At 32.0% G+C, this 21,406-nt stretch overlaps 2 protein-coding genes across 3 annotated transcripts in view; one reads left to right on the forward strand and one right to left on the reverse strand.

Annotated features, from left to right (window-relative positions):
* The window catches only part of Liprin-gamma (liprin protein kazrin), a 659,192-nt gene that overhangs the window by 353,949 nt on the left and 283,837 nt on the right, over positions 1-21,406 (reverse strand). The gene's annotated exons all lie outside the window — the stretch shown is intronic.
* On the forward strand, positions 8,371-20,313 carry LOC149420224 (acyl-CoA Delta-9 desaturase-like). Its single transcript, XM_089636319.1, has 7 exons — positions 8,371-8,451; positions 9,603-9,744; positions 11,888-12,018; positions 12,964-13,169; positions 15,594-15,779; positions 17,716-17,875; positions 20,146-20,313. The coding sequence occupies exons 1-7, from the start codon at positions 8,371-8,373 to the stop codon at positions 20,311-20,313; spliced, it is 1,074 nt and encodes a 357-aa protein (XP_089492445.1).

The following is a 21,406-nucleotide window of genomic DNA, read 5'->3' on the forward strand; positions in this document are numbered from 1 at the left end:
CCGGCGTTTCCTGGAAACCATGATAATCTTTGCGGCAAAGATTTAATTGCAAAACTTGACTTAGCTATTCTAATTTCAAATACACTGTTTAGAGGTGGGTTATTCATAGCAAATAATGCTACAATATATTACTTTTTAACTAATGTAATATATCGTAGCATTATTTGCTATGAATAACAAATAATGCTACGATGTTTTACTTTTTAACTAATCATTATCAACAAGTTAAGAAGTCCTTAAGATACGACAGTTTCGTAATTAATTTATATATTTGTGATTATGTAGACTCAATGCTGTTGAAATGAAATCCCTGAGGCGTATGTGTGGTAAAACTATGTATGATCGTGTGAGAAATGTGGAGATCCGCAAAGAGTGCAAGGCTGATGTAAGCGTAATAAGTAAGATTAAGAAAGGGACGCTTAGATGGTTTAGGCATGTAGAACGGATGAGCAAAGAAAGGAGTGAGGAGAATATATAATGCAAATGGTAGCAGAAATCGGGAACGCCCGACGAAGACATGGCAAGATCAAGTGAATCAGATACTCGAGTCGGGCCATGTTAAGAGTCAGAATAATTGAAGAGTATGTATGAATGTGAATGAGGCAAGAAGTGTGTGCCAAGACCGAGTTGTTTGGCGGTTCGTCCTCTCTGCCTACCCCTTCAGGAAAACGGTGTGGTGGTTAGTTAATTACTTATGTGTGATAATTTAGGTTATTGTTCTTTGATTTTGCCACAAATTTTTCTTTGTAATTTAATGAGCATTTCTTATTCTTTCAGATAATATTTTAATTTATCAATTTTCAGTCAAATCTTCCCTGGATGATAAAGCCTGTTATTTGAACAATTGTTAGTGTGCTCTACAAAATAATATAAAAGATTAATCGTAAATAGAGCTAAAAATATTTTAAAAAATGATCAAGAAAAACTAAAGATGAGAAAAAAAGAGTGGATGGAATAATAGAATAAAAATAAAAATTACATGAAAATTCAACCCCATGAACATATAATGTTCACGAAGATAGTATTTTTTGGAAACCCTGTAATGAATTATCGCCCCCTCCCCCCCCCCGTCCAAACTAACAAAATCAACTGAGGGAGAGCTAGTCAATTAGCATAAATTGATCACGTATGCAGAACGGGGAGGACAGATCCATTAAGACGTAGAACGAGCCAAGCCATCTGTAACCAGGCCTTCAGAAAGTCCGAGACAGCTCTTTATGAACAACGTACTGGCCGTCTAGGAGGTCTAGCATGATCCTTAGATTTTTATCTACAATATCGGCGAAGATTAGACTTCCGCAAGCACATCTGTCAGGTCTTCTAAAAGCTGTCTGGTTTATTTGAGAATTTCAGCACCCTAGTTGTGTGTACACGGAGAAAAATGAGTACGGTTTTTTTTTTATCAATATACTGTTAAAAATGAGACGACATGATCATATTCCGAAAGATGTCTCATTCAGAATATATCTGAACACGTGTTCACGCAGGTGCCACTGTCCGAATAAATATAATGGACGAGATGCAAAACTATTACTGTTTTCCTCATGACATATCTTCATATTCCTTCTAGATCAACCCAACAATCTGATTTATTTTATTTACCCTCGTGTACAACAAATATTCCAAAAAATTCCCCAATTCCTCGTGTATGTGCACAATATAATACAAAATTTTACAGCATTGACATTTTTAGTAATAACCTAAAGAAATATCGATATGAAGTAATGGGTACGATCGATTATTAATATGAGAGTATAGAATGTATCTGGAGCATCTCCTATCCTCTTCCTATTTTCGTCTTCCTCTCCCCTTCCATCAACCCAAAATTAATTTTAACATATTAAAACTTCATTTCCAATTAACTTTTGCATAAGAAACTTCTGTGGCTTGACTTAAGTTAACTTGTATATTTATCATTGTATATTATGTAAAAGCTGTTTGTTTCTTACAAATAAATAAATATTCGTGCTTTACTGATAGTTTGTTGTAAAATTTGTCAAATGACTCGATATAAGCCTCCAATCCCATTTTCAACAGGAAAATTAATAATTTGACCAGATTTTTAATAAATTTACAATATTCCATATCATTAAGTTTTCTCCGTGCATTTATTATTCCACAATTTTCACCAGGAAATTAAAAATTACTGAAAGCTTTTTATTGAATGAAAACATGCGTTATGGCTTACGACAATTGTTCAAAAAACAATCTGTAATATTATAGTAGGAAATAGAATAAATAAAATAAAAAACTAATCATAGCAGGACGTGGAAACAATATTATTAATAATTAATTAGTAACTAATTAATTACTACATTTCCAATTTATGGTCATACCGGTGAGGAGTTGACGAAAATCTTGTTTTTGAACAGAACCAAATCGGATATCGACATATTTACTATCAATGGAGTGCTTTTAAACGACAAAAATTTTTTGCTGCTAGTATAGTGGGAAACTAGTTTTTTATCAATTTTTTGTATGCTATGTTTATACACGTTTTATATAGGTTTTACATTCAACTTAATAATTTAGATCTATTTGTTTTTGATATACTATAAAATGGACAATTTTTTAATTTAAAAAAAAAACATTTGAATTAATAAATTGTTGGTTTATCGTATCGATTACGGTTAGTTATGGATATCCCCATGAATGAGAGATTGGAAGAAAAGGATTTCTTAGAGCAAAAAATAATCGACTGGAAGAATAAGATTGCCATCATCACAGAGTCTAAATCTCTAATCCAGCTGCATGTCCATCAGATGTAATTAAGTAGGTATGAAAATGATGTCTATTCGGTTCGTTAGTTCTTAATTAGTTGAAATCCGCAATTCAGTTGGCTTCTTCGGAAAACCTGCAACAAAAGAAAATACACTTGTTATTGTTTACGTCAGAGTATTCAACAAGAAAAATTAAAATTGGGGTTTATGTCATAGCCAATTGAAATGTACATAAATAATTTAAAGGCACAAAACAAAGAGCGTATACGTAAAATATTGTGAAGTTCTGTGAACAGAATAATGGATCCAATTCCAATACACACATGAAATACATATTACAATGGGTAATGCGTGGTATTTACATGCCCGTGAATCTTTCTAGGTAATGTTATGTTATTTGAGGTTAGGTTGGATTGTTAGGTAAGGTAAGACTTGGTTAGGTTTGGTTTAGTAAGAAGGTCAATACACTAAATCATCATCAATCAATAGATCATGTGAATAAATTACGCTTTAGTTAGGTAATTTTTCCTATGATACCTACGTACAATTTTCGCGAATTTTTAGTTGTATTTTTCGAAAATGCAGATGAGAAAATAAGTATTCGGTTTCGTGATCTGCCTAAAAGTTCATTAGTTTTGGATAACTGTGGTTGATTTGCGCTAAATATGCATTCATTATTTATCCTTTCCCATCGTCTGTTCCCAAAACCCTAATCGTGAACGGCGCGACTCAGTATTTGCGGTATTCGCTTGAATAACACGCAATTACAATAGCGATCGTGCACCGTTGTAAGAACCCGCCGCAGATTTCCCTGTGTTTAATTGCTATTTCAACTATATTAGTACATCTACTATGCCAGTAATAAAGAAGAAGCCTTGTAGAACAAAACATCTACGACGAAAGGTTAGTGGGTATTTGGATCCAATATTTCACACCGCACTTTGGAAAAACTCAATCAATGTTTTTTTATCATGCGTAAAATGATAAGAAAGAACCAGCGTCACCATTAAATGGTCCTTCGAGCCGGATGATTATTGTTCCCGCTTTCCAAATAGCGTATCGTATAGTTATCAATTAGTCATGATTTTCATTATAGTCACATTTATAGCGTTTTAAACGCCGACACCACTGCCAAGTAGTTGACGTAGAGTTTGTTATAGTATTTGCATAGATTTAAATTTTGCAAACATGAAAATACCATTGTACATCTCATTAATATCACTACGGTTAGGTGTCGGTATCTAAATCTTGGCAAATACTAAGCTTAATTTCATCAATTTTAGTTTGGAGGACACCGGTATTACATCCACCGTCGACGGTTTAACGTTGCAATGATTTAACGGTGGCAATAACTATAACCATGATTTCTATATGTTACGATATTACAAAAGCGCGAACGACAATCACCCGGTTGCGACTTAATGTTGGCGTTGGTTCTATTTACTGTCGAATATTTTTATCAACGATAAAAGATTCGAGAATTAACAGAACAGTGCTCCATCAACAAGGAAGGCGTATTTAGGACAAATCAATTGCTGCTATCCAAAACCAACTAACTACGAGGTACCACGAAATCGGGGCGACAAGTTACGATTTAACCTTTATATTACTCCTAGAAGTGATTAGAGTTGGTGTTTTTTAACCCCTTATAGGAATTTGATTATTCATAGATATATAATTAATAATTATAGATATATAGATATATAAGATTAATCTTGTGCGATTCGTACATTCCTATATTTGTGAATTGAGTATATTATTAAGATCAAAGATGTGTGTATTTAAATGAAAGGACTCACTTAAGTTTAATAGAAGTGGTTTACTATAGCATGCGCAATGTTAACAAACTGATTATAATTTCGATATTATTAATTAAATTGATCGAAAGATGATAATGAAAGAACCGAATGAAAGAAAATATGTCAAATTAACAAGCAGGAGTGAAAGAATGAATAGTGGCAAATATCTTATAAATAATACTTCCAACTCAAGTGAAATAGAGGCATAATCAACAACTCTAGCCGCTACAGGGTGCTAGTGTAGCCTGTTGACTTTGACATTCCTTTCAATGGCAGCAAATCGAAATTATTTAGTATTCGGTAGCGGTGTTAGGCGCTTTTTAATTTTTATTTTGATAAAAAATATATATAAAATGTTTAAAAAAAAACAAACAAAAACACTCTTAAGTTTCAAAGTTTTTACTTTTACTCCCATTTTCAAGATGCCGAAAATTGTTGACAGGTTATGGTTGGTGAAATGATTTCGTAACATCCTAGCAAATAAAATGTACTTGATTGCTAAAAACGTGGACTAAACCATGAATAAATTCAAAATTCAAAAAAATATTTATTGCACAAAAAGAGTACAAAGGGTATAGCTTGTAGGTTACATCCTATTTCTTCCAGCTAACCTAATACATAATTATAAAAGGTTAGTTTAGCAAAGCTGTGTTAGTTCCACGTAGCATTCTGTGATAAAATTAATGTTATAAATCATTTTCAATGTTGATGTTCAGAACAAAATGTTTTAAGTGACACCTCACGAGAGCGCCCCTGTCTGTACAGTTCAAAGCCATGGAAGGTATGTCGCCACCCGGTTGGGCAGCCTTGTGAGGAGGGTTAAGGTAGGGGCTGTAGGAAAAGTATTTATTATTACGGGTCCTGAAGAGGCCCGGATAATATAAATGAGGAAAACAGAATTTTGTATCTGTATTGAATTATTGAATATATTAAATAAATTGATATATTATGACAATTTTTTATACATTAATAATATTCAAAATTTCTCATAATTATATAAGTATTTTATTACCTCTCTAAACCATCAAATACAGGGTTAATGTATGAGAGAAAACTAAGGCACACAACTCATGCCGCTAGGAGGTGCTAGTGGAGCACGTTGCCATCAGATTGTATGGGAAACGTCAGAAGTTGATTGGTATTATTAATATTATAGGGTATTTGATAACGGTAATGTTTTTTCGTAGTTGTCGTTTGTCGATATTCCAAAATTTGAATTCCTTCTTGAGCAATCGTAGCCAGTAGGTAGCTACCATGTTATATTTATAATAAGTACCTATCTACACCCTAATGCTTGACAATGTTATTTTTACGCAAAGTGAAATAACGGATTTGATTATTTATATTTTATTCCGTTTTAATTCATGTAAATGAATTATATAAATTCTAATGCTGTTTAATTGCCATAAATAATAATATAAATCAGCGTTGCGTGAAATAATAAACGAATTATTTGCCGGTGGTCATATCCAGAAACTTTATCAGGGGTTCGGCACAAAGCAAATAATCCTGAAAGTTATATTACTTCATAATTAATTTGAGTTCTGCTTTGTGTTGGCAGTTTCAGAGACACGGTTTACCGGTGGGTTGTCGTCTAATCATGAATTTTATTAAAGCACCAAAGAGACATCTGAGAAAAAGTTCGGTTTAGGACGTAGATATATACTTGATGTAGATATGGAATGGGGATTCTTTGATCAATTGAAATATATTTTATATTGCAAATACATGCTTTTTGGCAAAAGACGCAAAAATTATTAAATTTTCAAGAGAAATATATATTTTAATTATTAAATAGTGATTTATACAAAGTTATTTATTTTATTTAATGTGAAAAGACGCCACAAAGTGAATTTGCAATTATTGAAGAAATAAAAAAATTGCAAACCTTCATAAAAATATGTTTAAGATGAGAAATGTTGTTTCATAGAATTATTTCAATTTTCTCGGGAATTTCTCGGGAGCGCCTATGGTAAGCTTTTGAATGAAAAATACAAATCATGGTGTTCTGTCTTTCTAGTACTATTTAAATAATAATATATCTCACCGTTATACAAAATGAGATAGCATGACTTTTATGAGTTCGTGTCGGGCTGGGAGAAATATCTCTCGAAATGACTCTGGGGTTAAGACCATGTACCCCTTTGCCTTAGGTTTCCCAAAATATATTACATCATACTCTGGGAAACTATGAGTTATTAAGACAGAGGCTCTAAAGGTGGGTACTTAATTCTGATCCAAATTACCTGCCCATAAATTAAGTGCAGTTCAAACAATACCATTTTTATATTTGCATACAACGCTTAATTTGTAAGCAATAATTTTATTGTAATTAATTCTCGAATGGTCATAATTACTGAATTACTGAAGTATATAAATCACTCACATTTTTTTTTAAACTTAGTCTTATTTGAACTGCCGAGAAATACACTTCAAGGTGCGTTACTCTTTTTTTCCAAAAACTTTTACCCAATATTTTTCAAAAATATCCTATTAATACCATGCGTAGGTACGTATATCTTTTCTATTCTGCTTTTTACGAGAGTCGAAAATATTTTTTTCCGAAAAACGTGGCACAATACTTTAGATATATTTGACACTTTCAATGGAAAATTATAATACAAAAATAATATGTTCTTTTTTTTTAAATGTGTGTTTCTTGTATATTAAAATATTGCTCATTGAGAAATTATACTTTTATTCAATCTAATCAATATTTAACCCATTTCTCAACATGTTATTTTAAGCATGATAATTTTGAATCGGAATCCATACACGCAACTACTGACATAACGCAATTTCCAGACAGAATTTATTGCGTAATTCCAGAAATGCAAGTCCCTGATATGTTGTGTGTACATATTCAGTCTAATATATGGTAGAATAATGTACACTTAACTAAAATGCCTATTGCTGATCGGAATTTGTCGAATTTGTGGTCTGCATTATAACAATCACATTTAACGTTTTACTTTAAACGTGTAACTAACAAATGAAACAACTCCTATTTTTACCCTGTTATTCTATGATACGTATTATTATGTTTGTAACGCCGATGGGCGTTCAAATAAAATATGTTCCACATCATATAATTTTTACCCTGATCTGAAACATGTATATAATTTTTATTAACAGTGGATTAAACAAATTTAGTTATTTGTTTATTAATATAAACAATGTATCGTAAGTGTATGTCGGTAGCTTAAAGTCAAGGCATGGCATCAGCACTCAAAAATTAGTGATAAACAAGACTCTACTAAAGTGAACCCAAATTTCGGGGACTAAGGATCACAGGGGCGTAACTACTAAAACTGATATTTTGAGTTAAGCTTGGTTTAGGTAATGCCATAATCATACTCATTCGTGACACGTATTTCTACATACTCCCTTTTAAGAAATACAGTTAAGGTATATGAGCATTTCAATATATTTTCACGTTTTTCTCAAAACTATGTTTTGTAGATTAACTAAACCCCAGATTTATATGAGTAAAAATATGGCATCTGTAAAAGATATTATTATAGTTCCAGCAATAATTTTTTTTTAATTATATTTATTCTTGTTAATGTTTACATAGGTAATAAAACATTTTTTCTATATGATTTTATTACTTCGTTTACCTCAAAATTGTGGTTTGTAGATATAATGTGTTGAATGTAAGCCATCGAAATATTAAGTTAGTTTGTTGATTTTTTCACCTTTATTAATGATATTTGATATGCTAAACCGAAGACTTTTATTTGACTTAAGATAAAAAAATACGAAATCAGTTATTGCGTTTTCATAATAATTCATGTATGTTGTAATTCGTCTTTCAGAAGTAATAAAGGTGATTATCCCTTGAGATAAAGATGCCACCTCATGCGGAGTCCGGCGCTACGGGGGTCCTATTCGAGTCAGACGCTCAAACCACTGACGGGGGTCTTGCCAAGGTATATTTGCATTTATGACACAATATATTTCATCAGATTAAGGTTTATCTTTATCCGGGTAACACGTCAAGATGATATTATAATATTTGCAAGAAATGCTTTGTATTTGACAATAACTGTGAAATGGGTGCTCTTTTGGATTTCGTATTTATCAGTGAAGGTTTTCATAAAATTAAAATTGGAAAACCTCGAACTTTGTAATTTTTGATGGTTTAATATGAAAAGAGGCAAGAAAATGTGAAATTTCGTTAAAAAGAACTGAAATAATTATATATTTGTACATGAAATACACAGCTGTTTTGCTTTCTGAAAGCATTTTAAAACTGTTACGATGAAAACGAAGGTAAAAACTACTTAATATCAAAAATATTAATGACCATACATCAGCAAAATCACACACATGATACGGGTAAAACCAATTAAATTAAAATCAAAAGTCGTTGATGTACGAAGTAATGAAGATATTTGGCGAATTATCAGAAAAAATAAAATACGAAAATGTGTTATTGATTTACTCTGAAAAGGTTTTTAAAAAATACTATACGCGTAAGAATTATATTAAGACATAGATAACTATGTACCTATTTAAAATACAACAAAAAAGATACTTTTATGTAACTTTATAAACTTGTTTTAACTTTAAAAATTTTATTACCAGCAATTATTTCGACTAAACAATACAGCATAAAAAATTGATGCAATTTCAATAGTTTACGGAATCTTGTGGAGAAAGGAATGAATCGCCAAACACTATTGTATTTGTATGCATTTCTTGAAAGAATTGATATTTTATTCGGTTAAAACTATTTATTTATATTCATATTCCACGAACACGCGCAAACGTAGAATCCATCTTAATATTTTAAAGCATTACTTACAAAAGTTGTTTTTACACAATTAAATTAACGCGTTCTATGAACGAGCAGTTTATGAATAATTTTAAGATCACCCTTAAGTAAGTACACTGGTGCGAAAATAATTCATTCGGTTAGGTCAATTAATTAAGAGTAAAAATTGTTATTTTCGTTGCGCAGATTTATCCCTTTAATTTAAAATACAGCACATCTCATCTATACTGATATAGAAGAAGTATTAAAATTGCTTTGAACAACCTATCCTAAATATTTAAACAACCCCTTTGTTACATAAAGACTAAGGATTTACGAACCGCCGGAGAAAAGAAGATTGTATGGGTTTGGACCAACATCTCATGGTTCATACTTCTCCACGCAGCATCCCTCTACGGATTATATTTGGCATTCACAGATGCAAAATGGCAGACCAATGTATTCGGTAAGTCAAATTATTATAATAAATATTTATAAAATATTAATAATATTTAAAAATGATGATTTAGAAAAAGATACAGAAAATAAAATAGTAAAAATCCGTAAAAAAATTACAAGCTCATAAAAAAATGGTACACCAATATTTTTTACACAATCAGTTTTAAATAAAGGCACTATTTTTTGTCAATCACACTGATTTTTCACTTCCTTTAACATTATAATAATTAAAACATAAGAAAATTTTGGTTCGAGGTCGAAAATTTTAAGAGAGAAATACAGAACAAAAAAAATACAGAAAATAAATATATGTAACTACGGTAAAGGAGAAATCTACTAATGTTGCTCTGGTGATAAATAGAAGAAACTAGTTACTGTGGAAAGAAGGATTCTACTATTATTGTTCTAATGATAAATAAAAGATGAAGAGACATCATATTTTGACTTTATTATATATGCCTTTAAAATTAAACAAAAAGGTTCAGAGCAAATATGAGTTCTTTAAACCAGATCTCATCCAGGACTAATGCTTGTCACATACCTACTATGATTAATACACAGACTTTGCCAAAAAGCACCAAACATCGAACATGTTCGTGAAACCTTATACTTGTACGGATTATGAAACAAATTTCTCTCTCTATTGCTCAAATACAAACAAATTATTCTACACAAAAATACTCAAATAAATGGTTGTCAATTTTGCTTTACCGATAAAGTGCTATTGACCGGGAAACGTGTTTATAAGGACAGCGATAAAACCGGTATTTTCCCCTCAATTCCACAAACGAAGTATCATTTGTAGGGTATAAAACATCCGTAATAAAGTTCTCAGGTACAAATACGAGGATTATCTGAACAATAAACGTAGGGATTAATGTTTTCCCCTGCCCTGTTCAAAAAGAAATAAAAATTTCCCAACAAATTCCGCACCACTGAGAATGGCAAGGCAGACATCAAAATCCTTTGAAGGCAAATCCTTCCTTTGAAATGTTTATCCTTCAGTAATATAATGGTGCAACGAATGTTTGCTGCAAGGACATGAAGAACACGAACATACTATTCGCTAAACCCACTCGAGAATATTCAAAAGAATGTTTTATAATTTCATTTTCAAACAGTTCAAAAAACGTCACAACGGTTTCGGTGCTGTATATATGAAGCGTTTCAGCATTGTAATATTTTTTACAAGTAGATAAGTTTTTGCCTATCAAGAATTAGAACCATTAACACTATTTATTGGTGCGTACCTAATAGATAATATATTAGTTTTACAACTTCTCTTGAAGTTATTTTCACAATATTTCTGAATTAATTTTGAGTGCATGAAACACCTCCTACCAGAAAATTTTGCGATAATCTATTTTGCTGTCAAAATATGTGTATTATTTCATCTGTAAATTTATAAAAACTTAACAATGCTACCATTTTTACCGGACTTTCAAATAATATTAAAAACTCTTCCATTTTACCTGAAATAATTACAGTCGCTAGATCGTTTTATTATGCAACTTGCTGAACAAATTGAATATTATGTGATACGTAATCATGATTTAAAATAATTAAATTACTTAGTAAGGTAAAGACGAAGAATCGAAAAGAAGCTTTCTAATTCTAACTAACCAAACCGAGAAAACCTCAGGAAACATATGTGAATAACGCTTCTTTCAGGAGACTGAAAATGAAGTGAACACCTTTCCTTTTCAAAGTACGTGTTTATTCCCTTTTCTCATGAATGGAAAAGTACATGCTTTTGATCCCCTAAAAATGATCACTGAGCTTATGTGCTGGGAATAGTCATATTTTTATGATTTCTCATCTTCATGTTTGTAGACCTCGCCTTCAACTTTGTTGATTTTCTAGTCTTCATATTTGAGGACCTCATTTTAATGTTTGTTGAATTTCTCGTCTTCGTATTTGTAGACCTTGTATTCATGTTTGTTGATAGTCTCATCTTCATGATTGGAGAACTCATTTTAATCTTTGTTGATTTTCCAATCTTTATCTTTGTAGATTGTAGGTTGTTATGTTGGTGTTACTTCATAATTTTCATTTTATCATCATCATGTTTACTTTGATGCTAATTTCAATCTTATTAATCTCCTTATTTATCTTATATTAGTTTTAAATAACATTTTTTGTCATTGCAGCTTTCCTATGTTACCTAATGTCTGGCTTTGGCATCACCGTTGGTGTACACCGCTTGTGGGCTCACAAGGCTTTCACGGCTAAATGGCCCTTGCGTCTCGTCCTAATGCTGTGGAACACCATGGCTTTTCAGGTACAGTGAACCTATGCCAATAGTATCTCCTTCTCATATGCACACGTACACATACTATTCTATGTACCCGCCTAAGCACATACGCTACACTCGCAGGTCTCGTTAGAACAGACCGAATGGCGTAATTAGTAATTAGAATTAGCTAACAAAGCACGTGTTTCATTTGATTTACGTTGGCTGAATGAATTTAGCGGCATCATGGGTTTAAAATAAACTTTATTTATGTTTTAATCGTGTAATGTATTAATAGTACGTAAAGCTACTATGTTTTCACCTGTGATTTCATTGTTGTATATTATATTTTTAATACTATATTGCCTAATATTTCACCGTGAAACAAACATTCAATGCATAATAATTGAATATACACTTCAATTATCTAACTAACTTATTAAAAAATACTAACCAAATTTGAGTGGTTTTGGTAATCTAGTTTTAGTGATTTGTCTTATATGTAGTATTGTTCTAGTTTCTTTAATATCTCATGTTACTATTACATGTTTTACCAATATTATTTTATATTCATCAGCTTTAAATTAAATTTTTTATACTTTTCGATATCTTACTAGTTTAAAATGTTACTCTGTTTTAAAATGCATGTAAAAGCCCGGCTGGGCGTAAAACCAATTAAAATAAAATTGTTGAACTTTTGTGACAAAACTTCTTTATGAATTTGTTCGTAATTTTGGAACGAAAACAAGTAGACGATATTATTTATAATCTCGTGACAGAACTTATTGAAGTGGAAAAAAAGTTCATTTGTCGGTAAATTCGTGTTAAAATATTGTCACCAAATAATTGATGTTGTCGTGATAAAATCTGTCGGTAAACTTGTTGGTAATTATTGTTTCTGGTTAATTTATACCAACGACATTAAATAAATAAATAAATAATTTGGTGTTACAAACTGTCAGTAAGTTGATGATAATTTCGTGATGTTTTCAGGATTCCGTGATAGAATGGTGCCGCGACCATCGTGTCCACCATAAGTTCTCCGACACAGACTTAGACCCGCACAATGCAGAGAGAGGCTTCATATTCTGCCACGTTGGCTGGCTGTGCTGCCGCAAAAGCGATACTGTCAAGGACAAAGGGAGGAAGATCGACCTATCAGACCTGTACGCGGATCCCATTTTGGCTTTCCAAAAAAAGTAAGCGAAATAAAAATAAATCCTTTACTTTAATTTTTGAAAATTAGTTTAAATGCTTACAACTGAGAGATTCTGAAAAGATTTGTGGAAAATTATTAAAAGGTTCACTTTTGAAATCGGCCTCGAAACTTAAAATTTCGATTGTTAGTAATTTGTTTCCACCAGAAATATTTTAAGTATGTGGAAATACATGGAACAAAACAAATGGCAAACGACGTTATTTTTTTGTGTTTCTAAGCTCCGCGAATCAAAACGACTTTACGATCGAAGATTGTTGCACAATATGCTTACCAATTGTACAATTGTTTTATTGATTGCTAGCTTAAATCTCTGACTTTACCTCCCACTTGTTTTAAATGTCAAGTGTGCAAAATTTCATAAATTTCGGAATAAAACTGTAGATCTGTATAAAAACAAAGCCACGTTGCGCCGCCACAGATACTCTTTGGATGATATGACAAATCGTTTTCCAGTGTAATTATTTGTACACTTTTCACATACTTTACTATTAGTATTGCGATAACATCTCAACATTCCGAAAAAAATAATTAATTAAAAACTTGACTTATAAAAACCCTCTTCTGATAAATAGAGATGAGCTTTGAAATTGGCAGAGCTTCTTTTGTTACCATTTAAAATATTAGACTCTTACTAATTCCACGTCCTTACGCCATATCTTTTATGAGCTATGGAAATATGAATTTACTATTGATCTGTAAAAAAATATAAGGCGCCATATCGATGGGTTTGTTTGGTATTATTCAATAACAAAAATGTGCCAAAATCTCAGGCAAAGTCAATAGTAGTATATAACAAAATTATTTATACCTTTTCCTTAATTCTACACAGGAGAGGCCAAGGGAAAAATATTTTCCTCTAGGCCTGTGTCATCTTTGGGGTTAGGTTGTAGGAGGTCTTTTTGACGAGATGAAGGAGTGAACGTGGGTTTCTTCAGGACAATAAGATAAGAGGGAGGAAACACAGAAGTCGTCAAATCATTCCACAGCAGAGCTGTTGAATTTAAGAACGAGTCGTAGAAACGATCCGACTTTGCACTGGTGCCGAAGGGATCAATGACGATAGTTCCTCGGAGTATATTCCATTGAAAAACCGATAGAATAAGGACAGTATTCCCACCTGACGCGTGACCTCTGAAAATTGGAATCCGTTTATTAAGACTGAAAGGGGGACCATATCAAACGGACCGCCCGTTTCTGCACAAAGTCAAAGTCAACACCTAAACAATGTTCTAATATTATCCAAAACGTAATGATTTAAGCCCCCGCATATCCAATTTCTATCAATTTATTACAAGTTTCTCATTAACTCCTTAAGTTTAGTTCCTAAAAGTTACATAATACTTTCGTTTTGCCGAAACATTAACTATATGAAATTCTATCGATAGAAAAAATATCAAAGTAAGCTCAGAAAATTATTGAAAACACGTTTTGTTCTGTTATTTAATATGTTATAAGGATGAAAAAATTCAGTTTATCTTCAAATGCAACCAAAGCATTTTTCGAGAGATATTTGCTCTATTGAAAACGAGTCGTGTTTTATTAAATATTTTAACCATTTTCGCTTAATTATTACCGTTTACTCTCTTTCGAACGCTTACTACGGGGCCTTAATTATTGCTTACAAATATCACACGTCAGAACCCTTTGAACTAGAAATGAAAATACACTCGATTATTATTTATTGATTGACACATTAATAATGCAGGTTATGAGGTTAACGTAAAATGATTGGCATGCGCAATAACTTCTTGGTGATTGAATTTACCGTTAATTAATTTTGAAATTAACACAATTCTAGCGTGTTGACCTCATCGCTAATGGGGATCACACATTTAAATAATTCTAAAATAAACAAAGTGATCAATACTCATTCAAAGTTATCGATAAGTCGAGGTAGGCATCTTCAATTTTATGAACAACTTTATTTATTAGTTGCAAATTAAAATTAGTTTAAACATTGAAGACTATATAAGCTACTCTCAAACGAATATTGGAAACAGAAAAATTAGAAAAATATTCGATCACATCTAGAAATTGAACCCAGCACCTTAGCCTTGACGCGGCTTTTTACCACTGAGGTAATCCGACCCAATCCCCCTCGGTCATATTTAACTGTAGACAAGAACTACTAACAGCATCTTCATTATTTTAAAGCGTATTTCTATTGGCTGCTATCTTTATATGTATGATTGCAAGATTATTCCTTAATGAAATAAACTAAATGCAATATAGATAGTGTCTAGGGAAAATACATCCATTTTTATTTTAATGTGCGACATCTGTTGAGTTTTCTACAAGCGTTATTACTTTGTCACGGTTCATCAAATACGTGATCGGGTAATCGAACCAATGCAAATTAATTAATAAATGTGAAAAGTATAATCTTTTCTTCCTGTTTTTTCAGGCATTACATGAAACTGATGCCGGTTCTATGTTTCATCCTCCCTACCGTAATCCCGGCGTACTTCTGGGATGAGAGTTGGATAAATGCGTTCTGCATTCCGACCCTTCTTCGGTACACGATCGTCCTTAACGCCACGTGGTCTGTCAACAGCTTCGCACACTACTTTGGAAACAGGCCTTACGACCGGTATGTATCTCACAATTATATATTTTAAATAATTCAATCATTTAAAACAATTCATAACTAAAATGTATCCAAAAGTGGAGAAAATAATATAAAAAGACATATTACACACCTAAAGACATATTATGAATATATCCTTTAGAAATGTCCATTGTGAAATGACCTTCCTGAACCACAAATCCAGATAAGATATATAGATTTATGCGTGGGAAAAGTTAAAACACTTTTGAAAAGTAATATAATGTTATTGAAGCCAAGGATGGGTAGTTTTACAGAATTTGAAAAATTCATCAAATTTCAACGTTCATTTTTGGGTTCTGTGAAAGTCCTATTCAAGTTCTGTTATTATATAATTATAGGTTAGTTGCTTGACAGAAATGAAATAATAACAGAACTTGAAAAAATACTTCAAAGAATTTGAAAATTTACTTTGAAATTTGAAGAATTGTTTAAATTCTCCGAACAACCCGTCCTTAGAGAAGTGTGTTTTTCATCACGTTTCATTACTTTATATCGCTTTTCAAAATTGGTCTGATTTCTCACTATTTTTATTTGTGCAGTAACCACTATTATAACCAAATATTAATTGAATTAATGTATAAATGTCCATCGAAAGGGATATCTATTTGTGTTAGCGATATTGTTTTTAATTTTAATTGTTTGATTTACTCTGAATTTTTATTTAAGAATTATTTATTTATTATATATTGAAGCACTGCTCAAAACCTTGACCATTTTGTCAATCTTTTAAGGCCAAGCATGATGTTGAAATATGTAATGAATACTAATCTAATTGGCAAATAAAGGTTTGTTATTACTTATATTTGAGAAACATTTCTCAGCACAGATAGCTCAACTAATGTCTCATTAAGTTTTCTAATATTATTCAATCTTATATGTACCTACCTACTTAATAAATGAGTGTTGTCTACATATTTTACTTACCTCCGTTTGAACATTATTATATAGATGCATAACCAGATCGCAAAGTGATTTCAGCCCACTGATGTATCATATTTAGATGAGATATGAAGTGAAAAAATAGGTTCCGCTTAGTGACCTCCAACTCTCCCAACGCTCTAACTAAAACTACCGATTCCGGTCTACGCTCACCGCTTATCGTGTTCTAATAGTGGAGCAAGATTCAACGAGATATTTATTATTTAGTACGCAGAAGTGCCTCTGACTGTAGCTCTATGTTTCAACCCTGTATTTAATACCACACATTTGTGAATTTTCTATCCTTGTCCGTATGTTACTTTTTAAACTTTTTGCAGTAGTTTATTTCTTTAAAATTAGGTTACTGTTTTAATTTGTACATATTAAAAAAATATTCGAATGACCTGCCAAATATTCGAATGACCTGCCAAATATTAGAATGACCCGACGAATATTCGAATGACCTGCCAAATTTGAATACTTCCAACTCTCATCATAAAAACCTGAAGTAATTATTGTTTGTACAAAGGTGAAAGAGTTAGCTTACAGTGGATTGAGTTGGTGACACTGTGACACCTTGTTGCGAATTTGACGGTTTGGACCACTTGGCTACAAACTTAACTAACCTTAAAAATCCGTTCAATATTCATATATAATACATATATCCATTTGCATATCCGTCAATATCTTTAAATAACCATGATTATTATCTGTACATTTCCACAAATAGCCGTAAATATTCATTTAATATTAGTATATGTCTAAATCAGTGTTAGTAAAAATCCATTAATAAATATCCATAAGTATAAGAAGGTTACAAATAGGAAATATTAGTTGGACAATATTCATTTTGCGTAAGCAATATCAATATCAAATTTGAGAGACAGAACATCTGAGTCTGTCGCTATGCCGCAGGGCATTAACAAAGTAAAACAAAATAATTTTGTAATTCCATCACAAAGTTTATAGTTAATCAAGAAATGTTAATTTAAAATTTCAGAGGGCTGAACCCGCGCGAGAACCTGGGAGTGTCAATGGTCGCCCTTGGAGAGGGATTCCACAACTTCCACCACTCCTTCCCGTGGGATTACAAGGCAGCAGAGCTACCCCTTTACAACCTCCCCAACCCCTCCACTGCACTCATAGACTTCATGGCATACGTAAGCAACCACCTTTGACTTTAAATACACTAGATCCGTCGTCTCTTACAGCAACCACAGACAGTAATGTAAAATAACTAAACCAATAATATTAATAATACGTCCAACTCCAGTAAAATATTGGCAGTATCAACAACGCTGGCCGCTAGAGGCGCTAGTGTAGCATATTGACGTTGACATACCTTTTATTGGCGGTAAATTGATTATTATTAATTTCTTTATGACAGTGTTTCACGCTTTCTAATTTGAATTTTGATCAAAATCGAATGATTGAAAAATATACCGTACAAAGTAGGTTCTGTTTGTGCAGATTATTAGTTTAATTAAAGTCGTTTTTCAGGATGCCAAAAAACGTTAAATGGCAAGAGTAAGCTGGTGAAATTAGTAATCAGTATGTTCTGGCAAATAAAATGTTCTTGATTACATAAAAAGTGAAATAAGAAATTGATGAAAATTTCTAACAATTAAAAAAAAAAGGCAAGCGTTCCCGGGTTATCAATAACCTGAAAATATTTGAAAATCTCCTACTACCTCTACAGTAAGCGGAAAATGTTGTTGCTTCTGTTGTGATGGGGGACTTAACCAGCCGAGAAATTGAACACACTTCGCCTGGGCGGGATCAAAACGCGATGTCAACTCGGCCACCGACCGGTTGGTTATATAAATATTTTAATACCTTTCTAAATCATCAAAGACAGAGAAGCCGCTTTAAGGTTTTTATGTACGAACAAAAAAAACAGTAAGGTAGTACGTAGGTTATCTATTTTTTTTTTCAAATTTCAATTTATATAGTTTAGTAAAGTAAAATAAAACACTTTGTGTATATACATAATTATAATAATTACAATAAAATTATGTGTTTTTAAATACCACTTTATTGTATATATTTTTAATATGTAAAACCAACCGGTTACGGTTCACCCTGAACTAACATCAACAAAAACATATTTATATAAACGAATATGTTAGAATATATTTCACATAAAATCCAAATATAACAAGTATATTCCGTGTAGTTGAATATACATATAATTTTAGCCAAAGTATAATAATGTACAAGTGACTATCTAAATGACTTGATCCTGATATTATTGTTGCAATTAAAAATATTTTTTGGTCGAGTAGTTCTAGTTGGTATGTTGAAGGTGATCAGACTCAGTCAATCAGGGCTGTCTATAATTTGATGAATATTATATTGCCCGATCTTGTTTCACTTTTAAAGAGTCTTGGCTAGCTGGATTTCCGATATCAGAAAGAAAGAATACAAAATAAGTTGTAAATATTTACGCGGGATCATTTTAGCTACTGTAAACGCCATTCGTGTATTTTCTGTACCTGGATCCATAAAATATTAAAAATACGTACTTAAGTGATCATAAAACCATAGCGTACTCTTGAGAAAGGGTTTTATAAACGTTTATTTTAATTTATATATCGGCCATAAATAACAATCCACGAGGGATTACGAGTCTAGCAGCGTGATAGATTGCTTTTAGAAATTTCAGAGAAGCTTTTACTAGAACTCACGTTTGCTATGTCGTAATAGATTTTTATAAATATGTAAAAACTTGTATTAATTTTCGGGATAAGTTTAGAATCATTTATTTATAATGTGTCACTTAAGAATTTCCAGGATTGCTAATTTAATATGTTGCAAAGTATTTTGCAGATAGTTTCACAAAAATATATAATGCTGAAAAAAAATTTAAAGTTGACTTTCTTCTAAGTTATTTTTAAACCTAATGGTAAACTGAAAACATTTTAAATTCCATTTGCCGACTAGGAACAAATTCAGAAAAGTATTAAGAAAAATTCTTGAATTCAAACAAATTCAAGAATTCAATAATTGAAATGTTTATTTACTTTGTTTAAATTTATTAGGACCAGATTTCGTCATTTACGTTGAATTATCAATCCTACAATAAAAATGTTTAGTGATTTTTCACGGGTTCAAAATTCTTGACAAATCAGTTCCAATTTCGAAAATGTTTTATAATTTACTGTTGAAATATTATATTTTAATGAAGGTTTATATCGCTTGTATGAATTCTCGACACAATCAGTTCCAATTTTGAAAATCACAATTAAAATCAAAACAAATCCAAATGATTGAATCTGAAATATAAAAGTGGCAGACCCTACTAGATGATACTAGTAGTATTAGTTGTGTATTTCGATTAAATTCAAACATATACAATGTAAATTCGTTTAATCTTGACTACGAAACTCAAAGCAAATAGTTATTTGAAGTGATTTGTTCTTCCCCACAGATCGGCCAGGCTTCAGACCTCAAGTATGTGTCCGGAGATGTGGTACAGAGAAGGGCCCTGAGGACCGGGGATGGCTCTCACAAAATCTGGGGCTGGGAGGACAAAGACATTACAGACTCCGAGAAGAAACTCACCAAAATCTCGCATCCAAGTCAACATCGTTTTTAGAATAAACAACTGAATTAATTATTATTAAGTGGGATGATTAAATCGTATGTCAAAGTGTTACAAATAATGTTATGAATTATTATTTTTGTTCTTAACTATTAAAGTGTTATGTTTTTTGAAAATAGCATTATTAGTTTTATAAGCGTTTCTTTAAAAAATAAAAATAATGTATCGATAAATTATTTCGTTGTTTTTATTTTGTTGAAGAATGTGGCAGTAGGACCTTGGTATCCCTGATTTCGGGTGTTTTGTGAGGGTGAAGGAAGTGAAAAGAGGAGGAGAGCAGCCACCTATTGTCTGGAACCCCCAAAATAACCTTTGACTCGTGCAGAAACAAACGGATTGAAATATTTAGAGCACATTTGCCAGTGGGCATCATTGATCCATTGACATGGTTGACATTTGTCACGCGAGAACGGGTCGTTTCTAAGATTTTTTCTTGCGTTTAACACCTCGACCACGAAGATTTGTCTTTTCAAGACCCATGTTCACTCCTTCCTGTCCCCTAGAAGACACTTCACAGAGCATCCTCAAAGATGACAATGGCCCTGAGAAAAAATATTAATTAAAAAAGATATGCACGAGAAATGTTGCGAGGTCTGGCTATTAAGATTTGGCCATACACGACTTTAAAGTTTGCCCTTCACCATGGCGAAAAAGAGATTTATTTCACGTGAAGAATCAGGTGTAATAAAAAGTATTTTATAATATTTTGTTAGTTAACAACAACAAAATAATGTTAAAAAAAATAGCGAAACCAAAACATGTACTTTACACTGTGTGTATAGTTCAAACGTGTTTGAACGAGCTTTTTTTGAAAAGATTTGAAACATTCGTACGTGGAAACATTGCAAACAGTTTACTCAAACTCGCTTTAGGCTTGCATTTCATACACTCCGTCAAAAAAAAAATAATGATGTTCATAATGCACCGTCGTTAGTTCGTGTTTAAACGATTTCAACAGGTGAATTTGAAAGGAAAACAGCGGAGCGCAGTTATTCCGTGATCCTTTATGAAAGTTCTTCTTTCTTTTGATAGTAAGAAACAAAAGGGGAAGAGGCAACAATTCGTAATGTTCACTTCCACTTCTCTT

This window comes from Hesperophylax consimilis, chromosome 10, assembly GCF_061612785.1.
Source record: "Hesperophylax consimilis isolate HC1 chromosome 10, BYU_Hcon_1.0, whole genome shotgun sequence".
NCBI classification, from domain to species: Eukaryota; Metazoa; Arthropoda; class Insecta; order Trichoptera; family Limnephilidae; genus Hesperophylax; species Hesperophylax consimilis.